General features: G+C 33.3%; 1 protein-coding gene across 2 annotated transcripts; it reads left to right on the forward strand.

Moving 5' to 3' along the window:
- The first annotated feature begins 9456 nt into the window (after positions 1 to 9456).
- Positions 9457 to 14475, forward strand: LOC136064237 (rop guanine nucleotide exchange factor 1-like). Of its 2 annotated transcripts, XM_065765754.1 has the most exons (5): positions 9457 to 10042; positions 10501 to 10617; positions 10709 to 11241; positions 13233 to 13284; positions 14254 to 14475. In XM_065765754.1, the coding sequence occupies exons 1-4, from the start codon at positions 9745 to 9747 to the stop codon at positions 13239 to 13241; spliced, it is 957 nt and encodes a 318-aa protein (XP_065621826.1). In that variant the 5' UTR covers positions 9457 to 9744; the 3' UTR covers positions 13242 to 13284; positions 14254 to 14475. The 2 variants fall into 2 exon arrangements, with proteins under 2 accessions (XP_065621826.1, XP_065621827.1); XM_065765755.1 differs by lacking the exons at positions 13233 to 13284; positions 14254 to 14475 and adding an exon at positions 13852 to 13937.
- The last annotated feature ends 4656 nt before the right edge of the window (positions 14476 to 19131 follow it).

Here is a 19131-nt window from a genome sequence, read left to right on the forward strand (position 1 = left end):
CAAGCCTTTTTACTAGGAAAGTATTTGAAGGGGATTAACTGTTAAGGCTTATGTGTTGTTATCAAGCCCTTCTAGAAATTAACTTTAATTCTATGAGCTTTTTGATACACTAGATAAAATTAAATTATAGAACTAGAAGGAAAAGTTATTGCCCATAAATTTTCTAAATAGTTCTAGCCTTTCAAATCTATAGTCCATACTTGCAAAAGTGACCAAAGTACACTCTTCTTTTGCTATGTGAAAATAAAATATGGTTGAACTATATGTTCAAATCAGAACAGGTCATCTGCCCAGCTTTACCAAACCTTATCACCACAATACCTACTTAGCTTGGCCACAAACTCACCAAAGATAGTCCAACTCGGGAAAGTCATGAAAGAGCAAGAATGACCTAATATGGACTTACCCAAAAAGCAATTAATTCATATAGTAATCACATTTCTAAAAGACTCTAATCACCTTAGTTTAAATCTTGTCTGCATCAAAAACTCGAATTATCCCTTGTAATAAAAATAAAATTATTATGGAAGGAAAGGCATAGACTCAAATCTCAACCCAACAGAATATTTTTCATCTATTTATTTCATTTTTATAATGGTTGAAACTTAAATGGACCCATCATGTGGATCTATAGCCCAAATAGTAAAGGAGCCCTTTCAAAGCAGTGGCTATTGGCACCTTGTAAATTTTAATGATCGTAGTCTAAACATTGATGCTTTGAATTAATTAGCTCAACTAGTAATATCTTTTATGGTTGAATAGGAGATTTAGAGTCAATTTCTACCTACACCAAAAACTGATTGGTATCTTGATTTGATGATAAAGAGTTATCATCAAAAAATGACGTCATAGATTGAAACTCTCTAAAAAAAATTAAGCATTATTTGGATGCCATTAGTATCTGATTATCATGGTATAATGTGTCTCAGTGTTCATTTTACTTGATTTTTTCTTGCATTTAATTTTGTAATATTTTGTTTCTCAAAAAAAAATTGTAATATTTTTAATGAGGTTTTTGTGAACAGGGATGAGATTGGAGCTCTTGTTTATACAAAGGGTATATGCAGGGAGTTATTGGGCTAGCTTTTGGTTTTCAGGATTATGGAATTTATGATGATGAGTCATGATTGACACTCTTATAGAACCAGGAAGTGCTGCAAGCCTTCATTGAGTTTGGGCCCCAAAGAAATGAACTTTCATTTTTATTTTTCATGAACTTTATAAAATGTTTGTAGGCCTTCAATCCAGAGCCCATATTTGTTGAAGTGAACAAAGCTAGCTAGCAATGTTTGTTGAGCTAGAAGTGTTCAAATAGATAGGTTTCTTGTTATCTACAACCCAAAGATACTATTTTGTACGGGTACAGTCTAACACCTGGTCCACTGGATCTAACTAGCTAGCTCGACTTACTTCTCAAAAAAAAAAAAAAAAAAAAAAAAAAAAAATAACTAGCTAGCTCGACCTTTTTCACGAAGTTACCTCTTTAGCTCGACCACAAACTCACCAAAGACAACCCAATTTGGGATAGTCTTGAAGAAGCAGGAAAGACCTCAGCTCGGTTTACCCAAAAACTGGTCAAGTTATACGGTATTAATTATGTTCCTATATTTATTTATTTATTTCTTAAAATTATAACTAACAAAATATTTGCTAAAGTCTAAAACATAGAAAATCGTAGATTGGAATAGGCCAACAAAATGTTAATCATGTTACTATGACCACACTAGCTAGCAGATAGAATTGTTAATTATTTCACACTAGTGTATAACTCCATGCACATGCACCAGTGTATAACCCCGCGCACATGCACCGGTACATTTATAAAAAAAAAAAATTACAATTACATATGTATATATATATATATATATGTGAGTTCAAATTAAATTCTGTGTAAGAATTACTATTTACACATTTTTTAAGCTATGAATTTTTAAAATATGTAAGGGTTTTTCATTTTATACATTTTTTTTTTCAGTTTTTGCACCCAATAATTCATTTGCCACAAAAATTAAAAAATTAGATAGGATATATAACGCAAAATTGAACTTTAATTAAAATTCAATTTAGAATTTAATTAAATTTAGATTCTTTGATTTTTGCACATAATAATTCACTTTAAACAAAAATTTAAAAATTAAATGAGACATGTGGCTTAAAATTAGACTCTAATTTAGAATTTAATTGAATTTTTTTCTTAGTTTTGACTATTAATATATATATATATGTATATATATTGATTAACTATAACAACAAAGATTCTAAAAATGGTCCTCCATGTATATATAGTGCCACTGCCATATATTTTTAGTTTTTATTACCATAACAAGCAATAATCACACATGCTCCCTACCAAGAAAGCTGCAGCTAGCCTCTCTGCTAATTAATGGATGTTTAATTTTATCATTAAAAAAAAAAAGGCTTCTCTGCTCAATGATTTACTGTGCGCAACACGAAACATAGGCGTACGTTGCCAGCGCCCCTAGAGCAACATTATAGGCAATGGTTAATAGTCAAGCAATATTTATATACCTATTACGTACCTAGCTGTATATGAATATATAAATTATATAGTTAATATATATCTTGCATAATTTAAGAGAGAGAAAAAGATAGATGCAAATTTTTCTTTTCCTTTTTTTCTTTTTTTTTAAGGGAGAGATGAAACTATAAAGAAAAATTATATGTCTATAATATGTTTACAATCTTTGGATGCCACACAGTTTCATACCTTGCTAAGTTATTAATTTATGATGAGAATAATATTACATTATTACTTTTATATGGATTTATTTTATATGCTATTTTTATTATGCATTAATTACTAATTAATAATATATTAATTAGGTGTCAAGGTAGTGTAAACCTACATTTATCAACAATAGAAGGGTGCCAGCAAAATCAAGTATTAAGTATATGCATGTACCCTCAAGATATTAGTTATGCTCATACATATTGTTATCAACATGGTTTTTAAAAGAGAGATGCTATGTCTACAACAATTTTACTACAAATCATAGGTGATTAGTTGTTATTGGTTCAAATTTGAAACTAACATTACTTTTTTTGCCCCAATAATAACAACCAATAATAACCTGCCATTTAGGATTTGTTGTAAAAATATTGTAGACATATCATTTCTCTTTTTAAAAAAGTTCAATTAACTAAGTAAAAGATTTTGAAGCTGATTTTCAAAAGATTTAAGTGTTTTTTTTTTTAATAGAGAATTTAAGTCTTAAAAAAATTAGAATATACATTTTAAGTAATTAAAAATTATACGATATAAAACAAGAAAATTAAACTTTGTTATTAGTTTTATAGTTTAACTGACATCTTTTGATGTTTTTAACAAAAACATTTATAATTTGAATCTATTTACCTTTATTGTAAGTTTGTAGTGGTTGAATTATGAAATAACAAAGAGAAGAAAAAAAAAAGGAGAAATAAACTTCAAGAAAGGAAAGGATTATGAAACGAAATAATTTCAAAGGGGCGTTACTGTCATTGAAACAAAATATTAGTAGAAGTAAAAGTTTAGTTAATGAAAAAAAAAAAAAAAACTTGGAGAAATAAAATACTGCTAGTATAGTATTGAGTAAAAGTTTCGTTTAATCAATGTGATAATTAATATACTAAAGCATGCATGTGATAATTAATATACGAAGGCATGCACTTTGCACACCCAGATTTGTTTTTGTTTCCATAATCACGAGAGAGTTTAAACCATGCATTGACCAACAACGTGAGGTGTGCATCATGCTTTGTTTTTTTGCTGAATAGATGTGCATCATGCATATTAATCAACAATTGTGGTGATATTCACATTATTCCCCCGTAAACGTTGTTGGGATTGTTAATTCTTTAATTCTCTTCGTAATCAGCAGCAGCAGCTCCAAAATTTGTAACTCACAAACTAATTAACTAAGCACAAAGACTCAGAGTTTGAGGTCAACTATTCCGTGGTCGTGGGCCCCCAATAAAGATCACAGGCTAAGATTCAACTTAAAGATCACAACTTAATATATTATACTCTTTTTCCCCCTTTTATAATCGTTAGCGGTTGAACTCACTCGATATTGAAATTGTGATTAAGATTGCGTTTCGTTCAATGTAAAATTACTAAAATGTTTTATGACTGTAAAATGTTTTCTAGTGAAAATATTTTCAAGGTACTTGGTTGTATTCCAAAAATTTGCTCTAGAAAACACTTTTTTTCTAACTTTCAAACAAATATTATAATTAAAAATTTCTAATATAAAAATCCAAAGAAAAAAAAATGATACTCAAACCAAATTGATTGTGAGAGAGGGAGCGAGAGAGAGGTAGATCAAGAAAGAGAGAGATCAATTCATGGGTGGGTCAGATGACTGTAATGGCTTGGTAGCGGCGACTTGGACACAGTGGTTTGATCTAGAGGCGGTAGTGACAAGATTGAGGTAGAGACGAAAACATCTAGGNGATCACAGGCTAAGATTCAACTTAAGATCACAACTTAATATATTATACTCTTTTTCCCCCTTTTATAATCGTTAGCGGTTGAACTCACTCGATATTGAAATTGTGATTAAGATTGCGTTTCGTTCAATGTAAAATTACTAAAATGTTTTATGACTGTAAAATGTTTTCTAGTGAAAATATTTTCAAGGTACTTGGTTGTATCCAAAAATTTGCTCTAGAAAACACTTTTTTTCTAACTTTCAAACAAATATTATAATTAAAAATTTCTAATATAAAAATCCAAAGAAAAAAAATGATACTCAAACCAAATTGATTGTGAGAGAGGGAGCGAGAGAGAGGTAGATCAAGAAGAGAGAGATCAATTCATGGGTGGGTCAGATGACTGTAATGCTTGGTAGCGGCGACTTGGACACAGTGGTTTGATCTAGAGGGGTAGTGACAAGATTGAGGTAGAGACGAAAACATCTAGGGGTGGGTGGTCGGCGTTAGTAGTTGGGTGGTCATAGTAGTCCGATCGATTCATGGGAGGGTTGCTTAACTTGGTCACGGTGGTTTGATCAGTTCATGGGTGGATCACTCGATTGGGTCACGATGTCTAATCGGTTCATAGGTGGCTCCTCTTCTCTCTCTATGTGCTACTTCATTCATGTTCAAGACTCTCATATCTTCTCTCTCTCTTTAGTTCAAAGAAGTGTGAGTGACAAGTGAGGTTGAAAATGACATGTATGAAAATAAAAGTTTAATTCATTTTACACCAAAACCGGCCCTATACACACATACAAAATTACACGTATATTGTTTTTTTTTTTTTTTTTTCTGAATAAATTACACGTATATTGTTGGGTTGCTATTTTTTGGCTTACGTACTCAATTATAAACTTCGTTTTTTTAGTTCTACAGTTGTACATACTCAATTATACATTTATAACCCTATCAAAAAAAAAAAAAAAAATTATACATTTATAACACACACGTAGCATCACACACACTACACTATGCTTAAATTATCCAATAATCGCACACCCGACCAGCCGACCTACAGTTAATAGCCCTGTTGGTTTCATCACGAGAATGGGCCTCTATGGTGGTCCTCACATAGTCCAAAAAAAACCTCCTCCTATCGACTTTTCTAATCTATAATCATAGGCACCTGGACCCCACAAGTAGGCTCGAGGATTAAAACTATGATAACTCAATTTCAACCATCCGATCCATTGAAAAATCAGTGAAATCAGGGCGTGACACGTGGCCATATGATCTGTTTTGGGCCGGTCATTTTTTCAAATTTTTAAGTAATAAATTATTATTAGTTAATATTAGTGAGTAAAAAAATAATTTTAGTGGTAGGTTCAAATTAGAACTAGTAACAACTTTTCACATAAATTTTATTTTGAAAATATTGCGAAAAATATTGTGAACGTAACACTTCTCATTGAAAAATATAATTGTTGGTAAATTTTATATTATTTAATGAGTGCAAATAAATATATTTTCTACCTATTATGTAATAAGGGTATAATAGTTAATTTATATAAACTACATTTTCTATCATCTCACTTTTCTTTTCAACCAAACAAAAAAGTTATCTACTCTCTCACTTTTTCACTCCTCTAACTAAACACATACGAAAGAAAACTAAATATTTTCTATTCTCTCACTTTTCCATCTTCTCACTAATTTTCAATCCTCCCACTTTTCCATTCCTCCAATCAGACAGATCCTTAACGTTCGCTATTAATAATAATTCTTTATCTTTATTTTTATTATCAGATTAAAATACTAATTAATTTTTTATATTGATAAAAATTGAATCTAAAATTTTTTATTTAATCATTAAAAATTTTATTAATTGGATTAACTAAAATCTAATAAAATAATCAGCTTAATAGCCTGAGATTCCTCAGAGCTATTAATAATGCCATGTTTGAATCTGAGACCACACATCAGGTTGAAAGCTTAATATGGAAAAAAGTGATTAACGTACGTAGGAACGATTGTTATACGTAAACAGAAGAGAGGGGGAATAGAATACTTGTGTTCTACACAATGTCAGATTTGGCAGCATACTGATGGAAAATTTAATAAAGTTTTGAAACAAAAACAACAACAATAGTACTCAGAGTCTACAGACCCCGGTGAGTGGGAACCGGAAAGTCCAGTGGGACCGACCTGGGCTGTCCATAAGAATTAAGATACAATGTATCTCACATACTTGGTGAGCGTGCCATGTCCTTCGACAGTCCAAAATTGTACCAAGAGTGTGTAAACAAGGGTTTTACATAGCATTTGTTTGGATAGCAACGTGGTTGTGTTTGTTTGTTTATTTGTTTTTTTTTGGTGTATTATTTATGAGACTTATAAGTATAGAATTTAGCAAATTTTAAATTAAAATTAAGTCTTACAATACTATTTACATATTTAAAAATTATTTTGTTACAATATTTTTAATTTTCAACAATAAATAGTATATAAACAGACGAATAGGGTAATAGAAAATAAATATTCAATTAAGAGATATGATAAACATTTCATTAGATACATTTTTACAAAAAAGAATTTCATTACTAGTGTCCTATTGTGGAATGACATTAAAGGTTTAAATTCTAACTTATTTATAAAAATATTATATTGATAAAACATAGATACAATTTGTTACATACAAAACATTAAAAGTATCAAATCCCAACCGGTGTGTGTGTGGGGCCGGCGTTGGGGTGGGGAAGAAGGGTAAAATATAGTGGTAGTTTATTAGGTGTTAGACGTTAGGTCCATTAATTAAATTCAAACTTATAATAAGTGATTACATTAATTTATTTTTTGAAGGTATGACTATAATGAATAATTTTTAAAGAGTATAGCATTGGACATTGGTTAGTGTAGTTATGTGTTTGAATTGAAGAGCATAAGTTGTAGTATAAATGCACTCTCATTAGTCATTTAACACCTTAAATTTCTTAATTAGATGTGAGACACGACATTTATTTGGTTTTATGTCATTTAAATAAAATTTTTAAGACCTTTAGAGTTCTATGCATCTTACATCTAGATTAAATTGAAAAAAAAAAAAGAAAATTTGAATGAGAGAAGATCCCTTCCTAATACAACATTTTAAACTTTTCTTAAAGTTTAACTATAATTTATTAAGTTTACATGATAAAAATTTATCAACCAATTTCCAATATATGCTTGCCCTATTAAAAAAAAAAAAAAACAATAGTATTTGTTTGCTTTATTGTTTACATAAAAGTTATGCCCTTGGATCAACTAATCCAAAAAAAAAATTGTTAACAAAAAGCAAATTTCTAATTCGCATTAAATGGAGTTGCACCGAAAAGCATCTTGATTAAAAAAGAAAAGCATATGACTTTGCACTGAAAATGATGAAATCAATCAAAACCCCAAGACACACTTTAATAAAACAAATAAAACAAATTAATCAACATTCCAAAAACCACGCTTGGAAAGGCGAGCCCACGGCACGTAATCTAAGAACACCCGCTTCGTAACTCTACCTCCCCTTCCTTGACCCGCCAAAACAAAAATAAAAATTAACCGCCGTTTCGTCTTTTTCCCATTAGCAAAAATTAACGGCCATCCGAATCCGTTTTTGTCCACGTCAGCCACTCACACAGTTTAGTACGTTACAATATCACAGAGACTATTGTGTTGGGTCCCACAGAAAAAGGCCGTGTCGGGTGCTAAACCCAGCTGTTACGGAAAGACAACCCACACTCCAGAAGAAGAAGAAGAAGACGAAGACGACGCCGTCTCTTTCTTGTCCTAGTCTTTTTTGCTTTTTTCTTTTCTGCCTTTAGTTTGCCTCATTATCAAATCATCTTATGATCACAAATAGGAATAGAGTTTTGTCTTTGTGTTGTAGTTAGCTTTTAGCTTAGTTCTTTTTTTTTTTTTTTTTTTTTTTTTGTGTTGTAGTTAGCTTTTAGCTTAGTTTTTTTTTTTTTTTTTTTTTTTTTGAGAAAAGCTAAGCTTAGTTGATAAAGTACTAAAGCGTCTTGAGTTTTCGTTAATTTAATTGATAAATTGTCTTAAGACATTTAGCCTTTGAACTAAACACATATTCAAAATAAATTAGTATCTTTGTTTAATAATAAAAATCAATCGTTATGAAGCAACTCTCACATATTAAAAGAGAAATGTTATGTTCACGTCATTTTTTTGAAATATTTTTACAACAAATTATAGGCAAAGTAAAAATGTTATATTTAAAACATTTTTATAGGTAGTAAGCTGTTATTGGTTCTAATTTGAATTTACTACCTAAATTATTTTTTTCTCACTAATAATCCATAATAACTTGTTACTTATGATTTGTTTTGAAAGTGTTGTAGATATAACATTTTCTTTACGTTAAAATGTCATCATAGTTATAAAAAAAAAAGTTATAGCACTATTATATTTAGAGTAGTGTTTATTTCGCACATTGTTGGTTGTTGCACAAGAAATACACAGATCACACGATTTTGCACTGAATTCTTGAGTCTTAACTTGAAGTCATAATTTCTAAATTGAAACTCAGCGTGCATTTGCCTAGCATGTTTGCAGCGTTTTACTTTTTAAAATTAGGACCACGGTACTGTAGCAGTTTCAGCCAACAAATGAAGACCCATGACAGATTATTAGCTACAGTATTTTGTTACTGTTCAAGTTTTAAAATTATTTTGTTATAATGTTTTCAGTTTTTAATTTTTAATTTTCAGTAAAATAAGCGGTATTCAAAATTTTGTAAGTGTGTATTTCATATACAACAGTGTGCACTAGTTATTACCCTTGTATTTAAGAATCGGAAAATCTTAATAGACACACGTACCCATTGCATTTTGAAATAAAAATACAATTTTTAGTTATGTAATAATGTGTGTACGGTAAGTGTGTAACATGAGTATTGTGCAATGCAAGTGTGGCACTGTCATTACAGTCTACAGATACCATACAGTTTCTTAAAAAAAAAAAACACAAATATTCAGTTTATACATTTCTCTCACATATAAAAGCAGAGAGAGCGAAAGAGAGAAAAGAGACAGAAGAAAAAGCAACTATAGTGTCTGCTTTTTCTCTTTATCCCTCACCACCACCACTTCTACAAACTCTCTTACTATTTCAGAATTCAGAAACCACGCGAGCGAACTCTCTTTTTCTTTTTTCTTTGCTTTCTTTTTTTTTGTCCACTGTAATCACCTGCGCCGCGTTTCACTATAGCGAATGTGCAACTGAACTGGTGCCTGAGACTTGAGAGAGATCACTGGTGACCGTTCGATCTTTTCCAGATCAATGGCCAGCCTTTCGTCGGAGGAAGCCTCCGGCTCCGGCTCCGACCAGGAGCAGAGCGAGCGGTGCGGCAGCTACAGCCTGAGCGCTGACGTCAGCGAGTCGGAGAGCTGTAGCAGTAGCTTCTCGTGCCGGCGGTTCGAGACTGAGTGCGGAGCTTCGAGCTCCATGACGTCATCTCCTCGTCCGGTGGCCGGTAATTTCCTTTTTCCGGCTCCGGTGATGCTGCCGGTGATCGGAGGCAAGGACGTGGTGGTTTGGGACGAGAAGAAGCCTGAGAAACCGGAAACCGATTTGTCCGGTACGTTGTATTTTTCATTTTTATTTATTTATTTTCGGTATTTATTTTTGTTTCTAAATTTGTTGCTAAATTGACTGAGAAGTGAGAGTGAGAAGTCTTTGGTGTTTGGCTCTAGGAGCTGTAAAAATGAGAAACCCAATAGAAAATGTGGGTATTTTGCTTTTTCATCAATACCCATTTCCTTTAAATTTCTCTGTTACCAAACAGGGCAATGCTTTTTATTGTTAAGCTGAGATCTAAGTTTGTGTATTGTACAGTTTAAAAAAATCAGTTTTGTAATGGAAGATTAATAATTTTGCTCTATTTTGATAAACATGGGGCACTTGATGCAACAAAGATGATTTATTTTGTTACCCCATTTGGAATTTGAATTAATAATAAATAAACTCCGAGTTCGGACAGTTTTTCTCATCAGTTAATGTTAATATATGTACTTATTTTGGGTGTAATTGCAATAGAGGTTGAGATGATGAAGGAGAGGTTCGGTAAGCTTCTTCTCGGGGAAGACATGTCTGGAGGAGGGAAAGGAGTATGCACTGCCCTTGCCATTTCAAATGCTATCACCAATCTCTCTGGTTAGTCATCTCTGCCTGTTCGTGTGTTTATGTATGTTATAAGTTTGGGTAATTATTTTTGTACTGAAGTTTAGTTTTGTTGAGATGGCAGCGACTGTGTTTGGGGAGCTGTGGAGGTTAGAGCCGTTGGCGCAACAGAAGAAGGCAATGTGGCGCCGTGAAATGCAATGGTTGTTGTGTGTGAGTGATTCGATTGTTGAGCTTGTGCCTTCGATACAACAGTTCCCCGGTGGGGGCACGTATGAAGTCATGGCAACGAGGCCACGCTCAGATTTGTATGTGAATTTGCCTGCGTTGAAAAAGCTTGATGCGATGTTGCTTAGTATGCTTGATGGGTTTTGTGATACGGAGTTTTGGTATGTTGATCGGGGGATAATTTTGGGTGAAACGAATGACCGTGATGCTTATGGATCGTGTGGTGGGAGGCCTTCGATTAGGCAGGAAGAGAAGTGGTGGTTGCCCTGTCCAAAAGTACCGCAGGATGGGTTGTCAGAGGATGCCAGGAAGAGGTTGCAGCAGTGCAGGGACTGTGCAAATCAGATATTGAAGGCGGCTTTGGCAATTAATGGTAGTGTGCTAGCTGAGATGGAGATCCCCAGTGCTTACTTGGATACCTTGCCCAAGGTACAGGTTTCTATTTCTATGCCGATTTACTTATTGTGTTAAACATGACACAGCTGAAGACTAAAGATGCTATCACATGTTCATTAGTTTTCTTTCTGTGTTATCCTATTGGTTGAAATGGTAGCAAACTAAAGGAGATTTAGGTGCTTGTGGACATGTGGTCTTAGAAGAATGCTTATCCTAGATGGGGATCATTTGATTTTGTATGGTGCTATATCCCTACTAGACACTAGACAGGAGTTTGGAAAATAGTTAACAATTAAATCTGAGGTTATCTATTTTCTTCGTATATCAATGTCCCTTGGCAATCCTGTTAGTTTTGTCATCATATAACGTCCCTTAAAAGTGGTGAACCTTTGATTTTAAAATTTGATTACCAATTGGCTATTGATCTTGGAGAAATGTCTACTTTGCATGACTATGTTGTTCACTTGTTTTTTTGTTGGTGTTGCATGCTTTAATGGTGTCAGTTAAGTTTTAACTCTCTTTTAAAGAAAGATAAAGATATCATAAATTGCATAATTTATGAGACTATATCTTTGATGTAAATTGAAGCTACCTGCAGTGTATCAAATACTTACCAAATAAAAAAGTTACCAGCAATGTAATGAATGCTGGGGTAGTGGGGACTAGAGTGTTTAAAGAATATGGTTTTGCATTTGCTCTAGGAATAATTTGTCTTTTGGCAAAAGATGGCTGAAGCTTCTGAAAGTGAAGGATCAAATGTCTGCATTCCATTCCCAATAGAGTGACTAAATTTTACGCTAGTTGTCAACCTATAGAAACCCTCCTACTTTTTTCGGGTATGAGACCAGATGTGAATGAAATATATAACACTAAGCACAAATATAGCTGGAGTTGTTCAGATGACTGGATTGTTTATGAAAAATAAAGAAGCGTAAGTACCAGACCATTTAGCTATACCCATTGGTCTAGGATTCTGGTCAGTTGTGGTATTTGTCACATTATGTCTATGCTGGAACCCAGTTATTGACTATTCCACTTACTATAAGATAAGTCAAATCTAAATGTGTTTCTCTTTTCTCTGTGCATCTTGGAATTGTTAATCATTGTTGGTTTCTTTCTTCTTACACTTGGTTGTTAGCAGGCCATACATCGAAGTATATTTTAATTTCCAAGATTTGTGGTAAGGAGTAGGAGTAAAACTCAAAATTGCAGACAATTGAACAATGAAGCTACTAGCTATAATCCTAAGCCTCATCTCTTATTTGTCCATTCAATACGCCATTTTATAAAATAAAATAAAAAAAAAAAAAAAATCTTCCTAAAGTAAACTAATGCTTTAACATACCTACTCTGTTTAGAGGAGATTTCTTTTTTATGAGTAAATTAATCTCATTCTCATTGTGAACACTATCGGTTGTTACTTAAATGCTTTTCAATTTTGTCAAATTGTAATTTTGTGACTTTTCTAATAATCAAAGAAGTTTATGTGAGGTATATATCAATTGTTTGTGAGGTCATGATAGAATGGCCAATCATTGGAGTTGTAGTAAATAGAGAGAGGCTAAACTAAAGTTGTGCTTTCATTCCCAAATTGATGCTGGAAGGCCTGTTGAAGAGGTTTTTGAGTTGATTAAAGCTGTATTTACCCCTAAAGATGAGAAGGTAAAGTGCCGTTGTTATGCTTTGTAGGGGGTTTTCTCAAAATAGACTTTGTTTTGGAAGGAATAAACTCACAAATTGAGTTTATCTATGCTGTAGAATGAGGGTTGTATTGTCTCAAGAATTACATTAGTGTGCTTTTGTAATTACACTTATTGAATAGAGTGGTCTGAGGTAAATTTAGCTTTAATGGCAGCTTAAAGTTTTTTAAGTTCTAGTTCACATAAAAATTAATATTTAATATTTTCCACATTTTATAGAATTAGGGGAGTTCCATTTTTTTTTTTCCACTCACTGAACACAAATATGTAGCCATTTCTATTGCACATTTTCCCATCATTGATGCTGATCTGTGGTATTTGCAGGCTGATTGAGTGTTGCATATCTACCTTAAATTCAAATTTTATGTCTGATGAGGTAAAACTTTGATCATGAACTTTTAAGGTTTTCTGTATATTTGTTTACGATGACAGTATGTTATCCTCAAGCTGAGAAATGCCAAATCAGAAGTTAATCATGGCTTGAAAATTTTAAAAATAAATTTGTGATTAAGAATACATTTTTAGCATCAATTACCATGATGGACATCTTGTTTTGGTTAGGTTAGGATTGAAAAATGGTTGATTTTGAACTTTAGGAATGTTCTTGGGACATCCATCAATGCAAATAGTTTACTGGACAGGTGAGTTTTTGTTTTGTTTGTTTGTTGATGGGGGGGGGGGGGGGGGGGGTGAGGTTTTGTTTTGTTTGTTTGTTGTTAGGGGGGGGGGGGGGTGGTTATTAGTTACTATTACACACCAACTGGAGCTTCCACTCTTATGCCATTATTGTTTTTCCTCATCAAGTTAACTTATCAATATCATTTCTAGAAACAGAATGTTCTTCTCTTTTGTATAAAGAGCTGCATCTTCTAAACAAAATGAAAAACTAGAACAAGTGAATAAAGTGCATAGTTTTGACTTTTGACATTCATTCCATACCTAGAAATAGGAGCTCGAAACTTTATATTCTTGTTATAGAGCTCAACATTTTAAGCATAAGCAACCAAATGAGGAAGTGAAGAAAGCATTTGTAGAATTGGTGAAACGCTATTATTTTGATTAGATGTTTCACATTAAAAATCCAATTTTTAAGAAGTACACAGAGAAAGAAGATTGTTATAAGAATGGTCATTCCTTCCTTCCTACACTCTTTTGGAAAAAGATGGTGGATAAATGAATGGATGGAGATTAGGGGGTGAGTATAAATGAAATACATGTCATGAATTCTCTCTATCTCTCTTGCACTCTCTTTAACCATTATTTGTTACTATTTTTATAAAAGCTAATATTCTTGTGTATGAATTATGTTTAATGTTTAATGTTTTGTTTTTTGTTTTTTTTAAAGGATGGTACTAGTAGAGATGAAGAGGACAACTCAATCAATAACATGAGGGAGGTTGAAAGTCACTTGGAGGGTAACTCAGAGGAAGACTAGTATAGATCTTGTCATAATTCTAGTTGTTTAAGCTTAAAACAAGGTTTAATTTCAGGATTTCTTTGTATATTCTATATTTTAAAGTTTGAACTTATATGAATTTTTATCTTTCAATTGATCAATTTTTAGTAATTATTGTACTATCGTAACATGATAGTTAAAAAATAATGATATAAAATAATTATAAATAAATAAATAATAAAATATTTCAAAAATTATATAAAATATTATCACTAATGACGTAAAAATTTGGTCATAAATAATTTTATAGTGATGACAAAATCTCTTGCAATTTATAGAATAGCGATGCCACTTAACCCCTTGTAAAAACGTTTTAAGTGACAGCTTAATGTCGTCACTATTATTTCTAACTAATTGTGAGGGGTTAAAAGCCCTCACAAATAAATTTTAAGGACAACACTATCGTCTCTGAAAATTATGTCATCAATTTGAAATTCGCAAATAATTAATTGCAAGGGTATGAAGGTCCTCATAAATAATTGTTAGCGACAACTGCTTCCCTTCGCTAAAAATAAGTTGTTGACTTTCCTCGTCGTTTGGTAATATATTTGTGAGGGTGGATTTGTTCAATAATGATGGTGGATTGCCCTCGTAAATTATCTATTTGCGAAGGTATGATCGTAAAATCTCTTTTAGCAACACGAGCAAATACAACGGCCTTCGAGGGCCATATGCCCTCACTAATAACCTTTTGCGACGATATTTAAATTTTTGCGAGGGCATTTTACCCTCGCTAATAGATTCGTTTCTTGTAGTATCTCACATATACTAGACCAAAAAAAAAAAAGTCTCATCGCACATGCAAAGCGTGTGTGATGAGGAAAATTAAATCCACAAACCCAAAGTCTTAGCATTCCTAAAGTCACATCAAGGATTCAAAATAATAACATACCAACATAACAAATAAACTTCAAAATGGTATGCATGGCCTCAAGATTTACAAGAATATATGAGACCCAAATCAAAAAGTCAAACAACATACTCAATAAAAATACAGATACAAACATTAAGCAATACAAGACATAAGAACAACTACCTTTGTGGTTGTCTAGGAGAGTACACAATTGATGGAAGGTGAAGAATTGAAGGGATAAAAATAAAATAAAATAAAAAGGCTTCAAAAAGGTTAAGGAAGGAAAAGACAAAACAACATGAAAGAAGGAGCAAGAGGAAGTGGCTGAAGGTGAAGGTGAAGGCTAAATATATAGTGCATGTAGTATACGGTTGAAGTGATTGAATGTTCAAATGCGTTAAAAACACTATGAACGTTTAGACCCCCAAACAATAAATTACCAATTCAAGCTTTATATCAAACAATATATGTGTGGAAAATGATAATCAAGTTTATAACAGAATTGATAAACAATCTAAACCATAAACAATCACAATCACAGCAGTAATTAGATGGTAAAGATAAAGGGAAGAGAGATGCAAACACAAGGACAACACACGATGTATTATCGAAAAAGAAACCGAAGCTCTCGACGTAAAACCTCTCCGCCGCCCTCCAAGCAGTTAATAATCCACTAGAAAATGTAGTTGGGATACATGAATAGCAATAGAGCCTCCAAGCCTAATCTACCCAGGTACCTAAGCCATCCAAGCTTTTTGCTCCAACGAGGTTGCGCCGAACCTTTTTCTTTTCTAGCTTACTAGATTCCGCTATAAACCATAGCATCAACCAATAGTCATTGGTCCCTTCCAAACTGCTTCCTTTAGCACCAAAAGAACCTTCTCACAAATGTGGGTATGGTGAGATAAGGTTTTGGTCAAGAACTTCTCAAGGATGTATCAATGAAGAGGAAGAGAGTAGAGGAATTTAAAGAGTCTTTTAGGTGAAGATTGTGAATAAGGCAATCTTGTTTTCTCTAGGGTTTCTCTCTCAAAATTATCTCTAAAAGCTCTCTACATTTCGTGGGAATGAGGGGTATTTATACTAGGGTGAGAATGGAATGTGAAACGTCTATTTTTCCCAAACAAGGTGTTCTGGCGACTTGACCTCGCGACTGGGTTGAGTCGCGAGTTCAAGCCGCAAGCTAACTGCCTGGCCAGCCTGGGACTTTTGTCCTGTAGTGCAACAGCTGGCGCGACTCTTCAGCTTCTGGCATGCTTGGCACATGTGCAACTTTTGGCGACTTGCAAGCCGCGAGTCACCCGCGAGATCCAGTCACGAGTCCCTGTTTCTTTGCACAATCTTGAGCTTTTCTTCACACTCTCTCACTCACTACCCTTACAAGATTCTCACCTAAATACAAGGTTACTAAATGCTAAAATACATGCAAATTTGGCACAGAATAAAGCCAACAAGATGGTTGATTAAATTCAACCTTACAGTAATTTTATGGTTTCAATTTTGACTTTTTATATTTTGTATAAGGAATTGATTATTGATTAGCTGTAAAATTGATTAGGTGAATTAATTAACTATACATACAAAATATACGACAACTGCTTGAACAACGCGAAGCTGCAATCACACAGTTATAGAGTTTGAATCACAATTTCACTAAAAGAGAAAGAAAATGAAGTAGGCCAAAGAACAGAATTTGACCTTCGTTATGGAGAACTCCAAGCCCAGTGCAAAAAGAAGAAAAACTACACCAAATTGGGCCACTGTTTCAACCTATGTACATTCATCAGGGGAAAAAAGTAAGTGACCTGTAGAGACATCTGATAAAAAAAGAATACCAAGATGAAATCTTGATTACCACCAGAGAGCCTAGCAAATAACTACATGGGCAAATCATCTTTATTTTCAGTTGCTATTATACAATGAAGGCCACCATTTCATGCTTGATGATTTGTTTTTAAATTTTTGTGCCCTTGACTCCTTCATAACAATGTAACAAAATGCATGATCTTTAGTAAATTTCTGACATAGGCACATTGACACAAGTTACAAACACCTAAATAATTGCAAACAAAAATTCTAGAACAAGTGAAAAATGTCTAGGCTTTAACTAATTTCAAAAGGAATTAACGTGATAATAAGATGGAGAAAATTGTTGGCAGTAGAGAAGCTTTGTATATAGAGAGATATTTCATGGGAAAAGATGGAGAAAATTTAACGCTTGTCATTGGTGTTCAAGCCTTACAGCCTTATCATGTATAAGCAAATATATCTAATTGGCTTGCTTGCTTGTTTTCACCTTTTCTTTTTTTGGTTGAGTTTAAAGAATTCTATTTCCTATTTGGTGTTTAATTATATTTTACATGTCATAAGAGAAGCAAATGTGTGCAGATCTGTGCATTAGGAACAGAAGATGAAATATTTGAACAAGTTTGGCCAGTTTTTGCTGCATGCAAGGTATGTTTTATTGTCAGTAATATTTTCCCTTTTCGTCTTATCTTCATCTCTCTTCAAGAATTTCCCATGATTATCATGATATTAACAACTTTATTTTCATGCACACCAACTCTTAATTTTCAATCTCCGATACTTATAAAATAGGTATTTAGCAAAATCACCTTTGTGGAATGCCTATACAAATTAGTACGGCATGTAATTTAATTTTGTGGCTCTATACTTTAACGTTATAATATGAGCTTTTAGGCAAGCTGGAAGAGTACCAATCAGCCAAAAAGCATCATATTCTTGTTTGTTGAAGGCAATAACTTGGATTTTATTTTGCAGCAAGTGATTCAATGAAAGTTAATTTATGCGATAAGAAAAGTAGAAGTAGGGCAGATCCTGGTTTTAGTTGGGAGTTACTCTGCCTATCTCGGCTGATATTACCAGAGGTTAATGGCTTACTATCAGCTTTCTAAGGAGGTGGGGATTCTTAGTATAAGTTGCAGGGAAATCAGTTGAGGCAAATATTGGTGTTGCAACTTTAACTCCTCTATTCTTAACAACAATCACCAACCCCAACCCCCCCCCCCACCCCTCCATTTCGAAAATCATGGATTTCTTTACATGAGTAATAATAATTCATCATTAAGAAAATTTAGACTAAATAGCATTTCTTCACCATAAGCACAAAATGGAGGGTGAAATACTACAATACCAATAACTAAGTCCTAGTCTCAAATTGATTGGGGTTGATTATGGATCCTCAACAAAGTACTCAGAGTTGGTCATATGTATTAGCTCATTCTATTCTATCCGAAATCACTGTTTTTTTTTCTTCAATATTTCTAATTTTGAATCCATTAAAATTTCAAATGAAAGACGTAACCCTAAAACTAAAAAACTGACCTTAGTGCGAGACAATGAGAGAGCTGAGTGAGGGGTCGCCGACGAGAGTCTTCTACCACCGACGGAGTGAGGGTTTGGGGTTTTTATGTTTGGGTGTGAAGGAGAGTGAGAGTGTGAGAATGAGAGTGTTCACAGTAAGAGAGTTGAGTTCGGTCGCTAACGAGAGTCTTCTACCGCCGACGAGAGTCTTATACCGCCACGGTTTTTCTGCCGCCGCTGGTGTGAGGGTTTGGACTTTGTGTGAATGTGTGAAGGAGAGTGAGAGCGTGTTCTGGTAGCTGTAAGTAAGAAGTGAGTGAGAAATAAAATTGAATTTTTAGATATTAGTACAGCAATACTCGAGTTAACCGGACTCGGGTACTTTTTTAAACAGTACTCGAGCTTAGGAAGCTTGAGTACTGTTTGGAATTTTTAAATCCAACTGCCATGTCAGCCATGCCACGATGGAGTTATAAAATATAGTACTCGAGTTCACCAAACTCGAGTACTTAAAAAAGTGGTACATCACCAATTATTTCCGAAATAGTGTTTTTTTGCCAAATATTTCAAAAATTAATGGTAAAAGGCCA

The sequence above is a fragment of the Quercus suber genome, unplaced genomic scaffold (assembly GCF_002906115.3).
Source record: "Quercus suber isolate HL8 unplaced genomic scaffold, Cork oak 2.0 scaffold_650, whole genome shotgun sequence".
NCBI lineage: Eukaryota > Viridiplantae > Streptophyta > Magnoliopsida > Fagales > Fagaceae > Quercus > Quercus suber.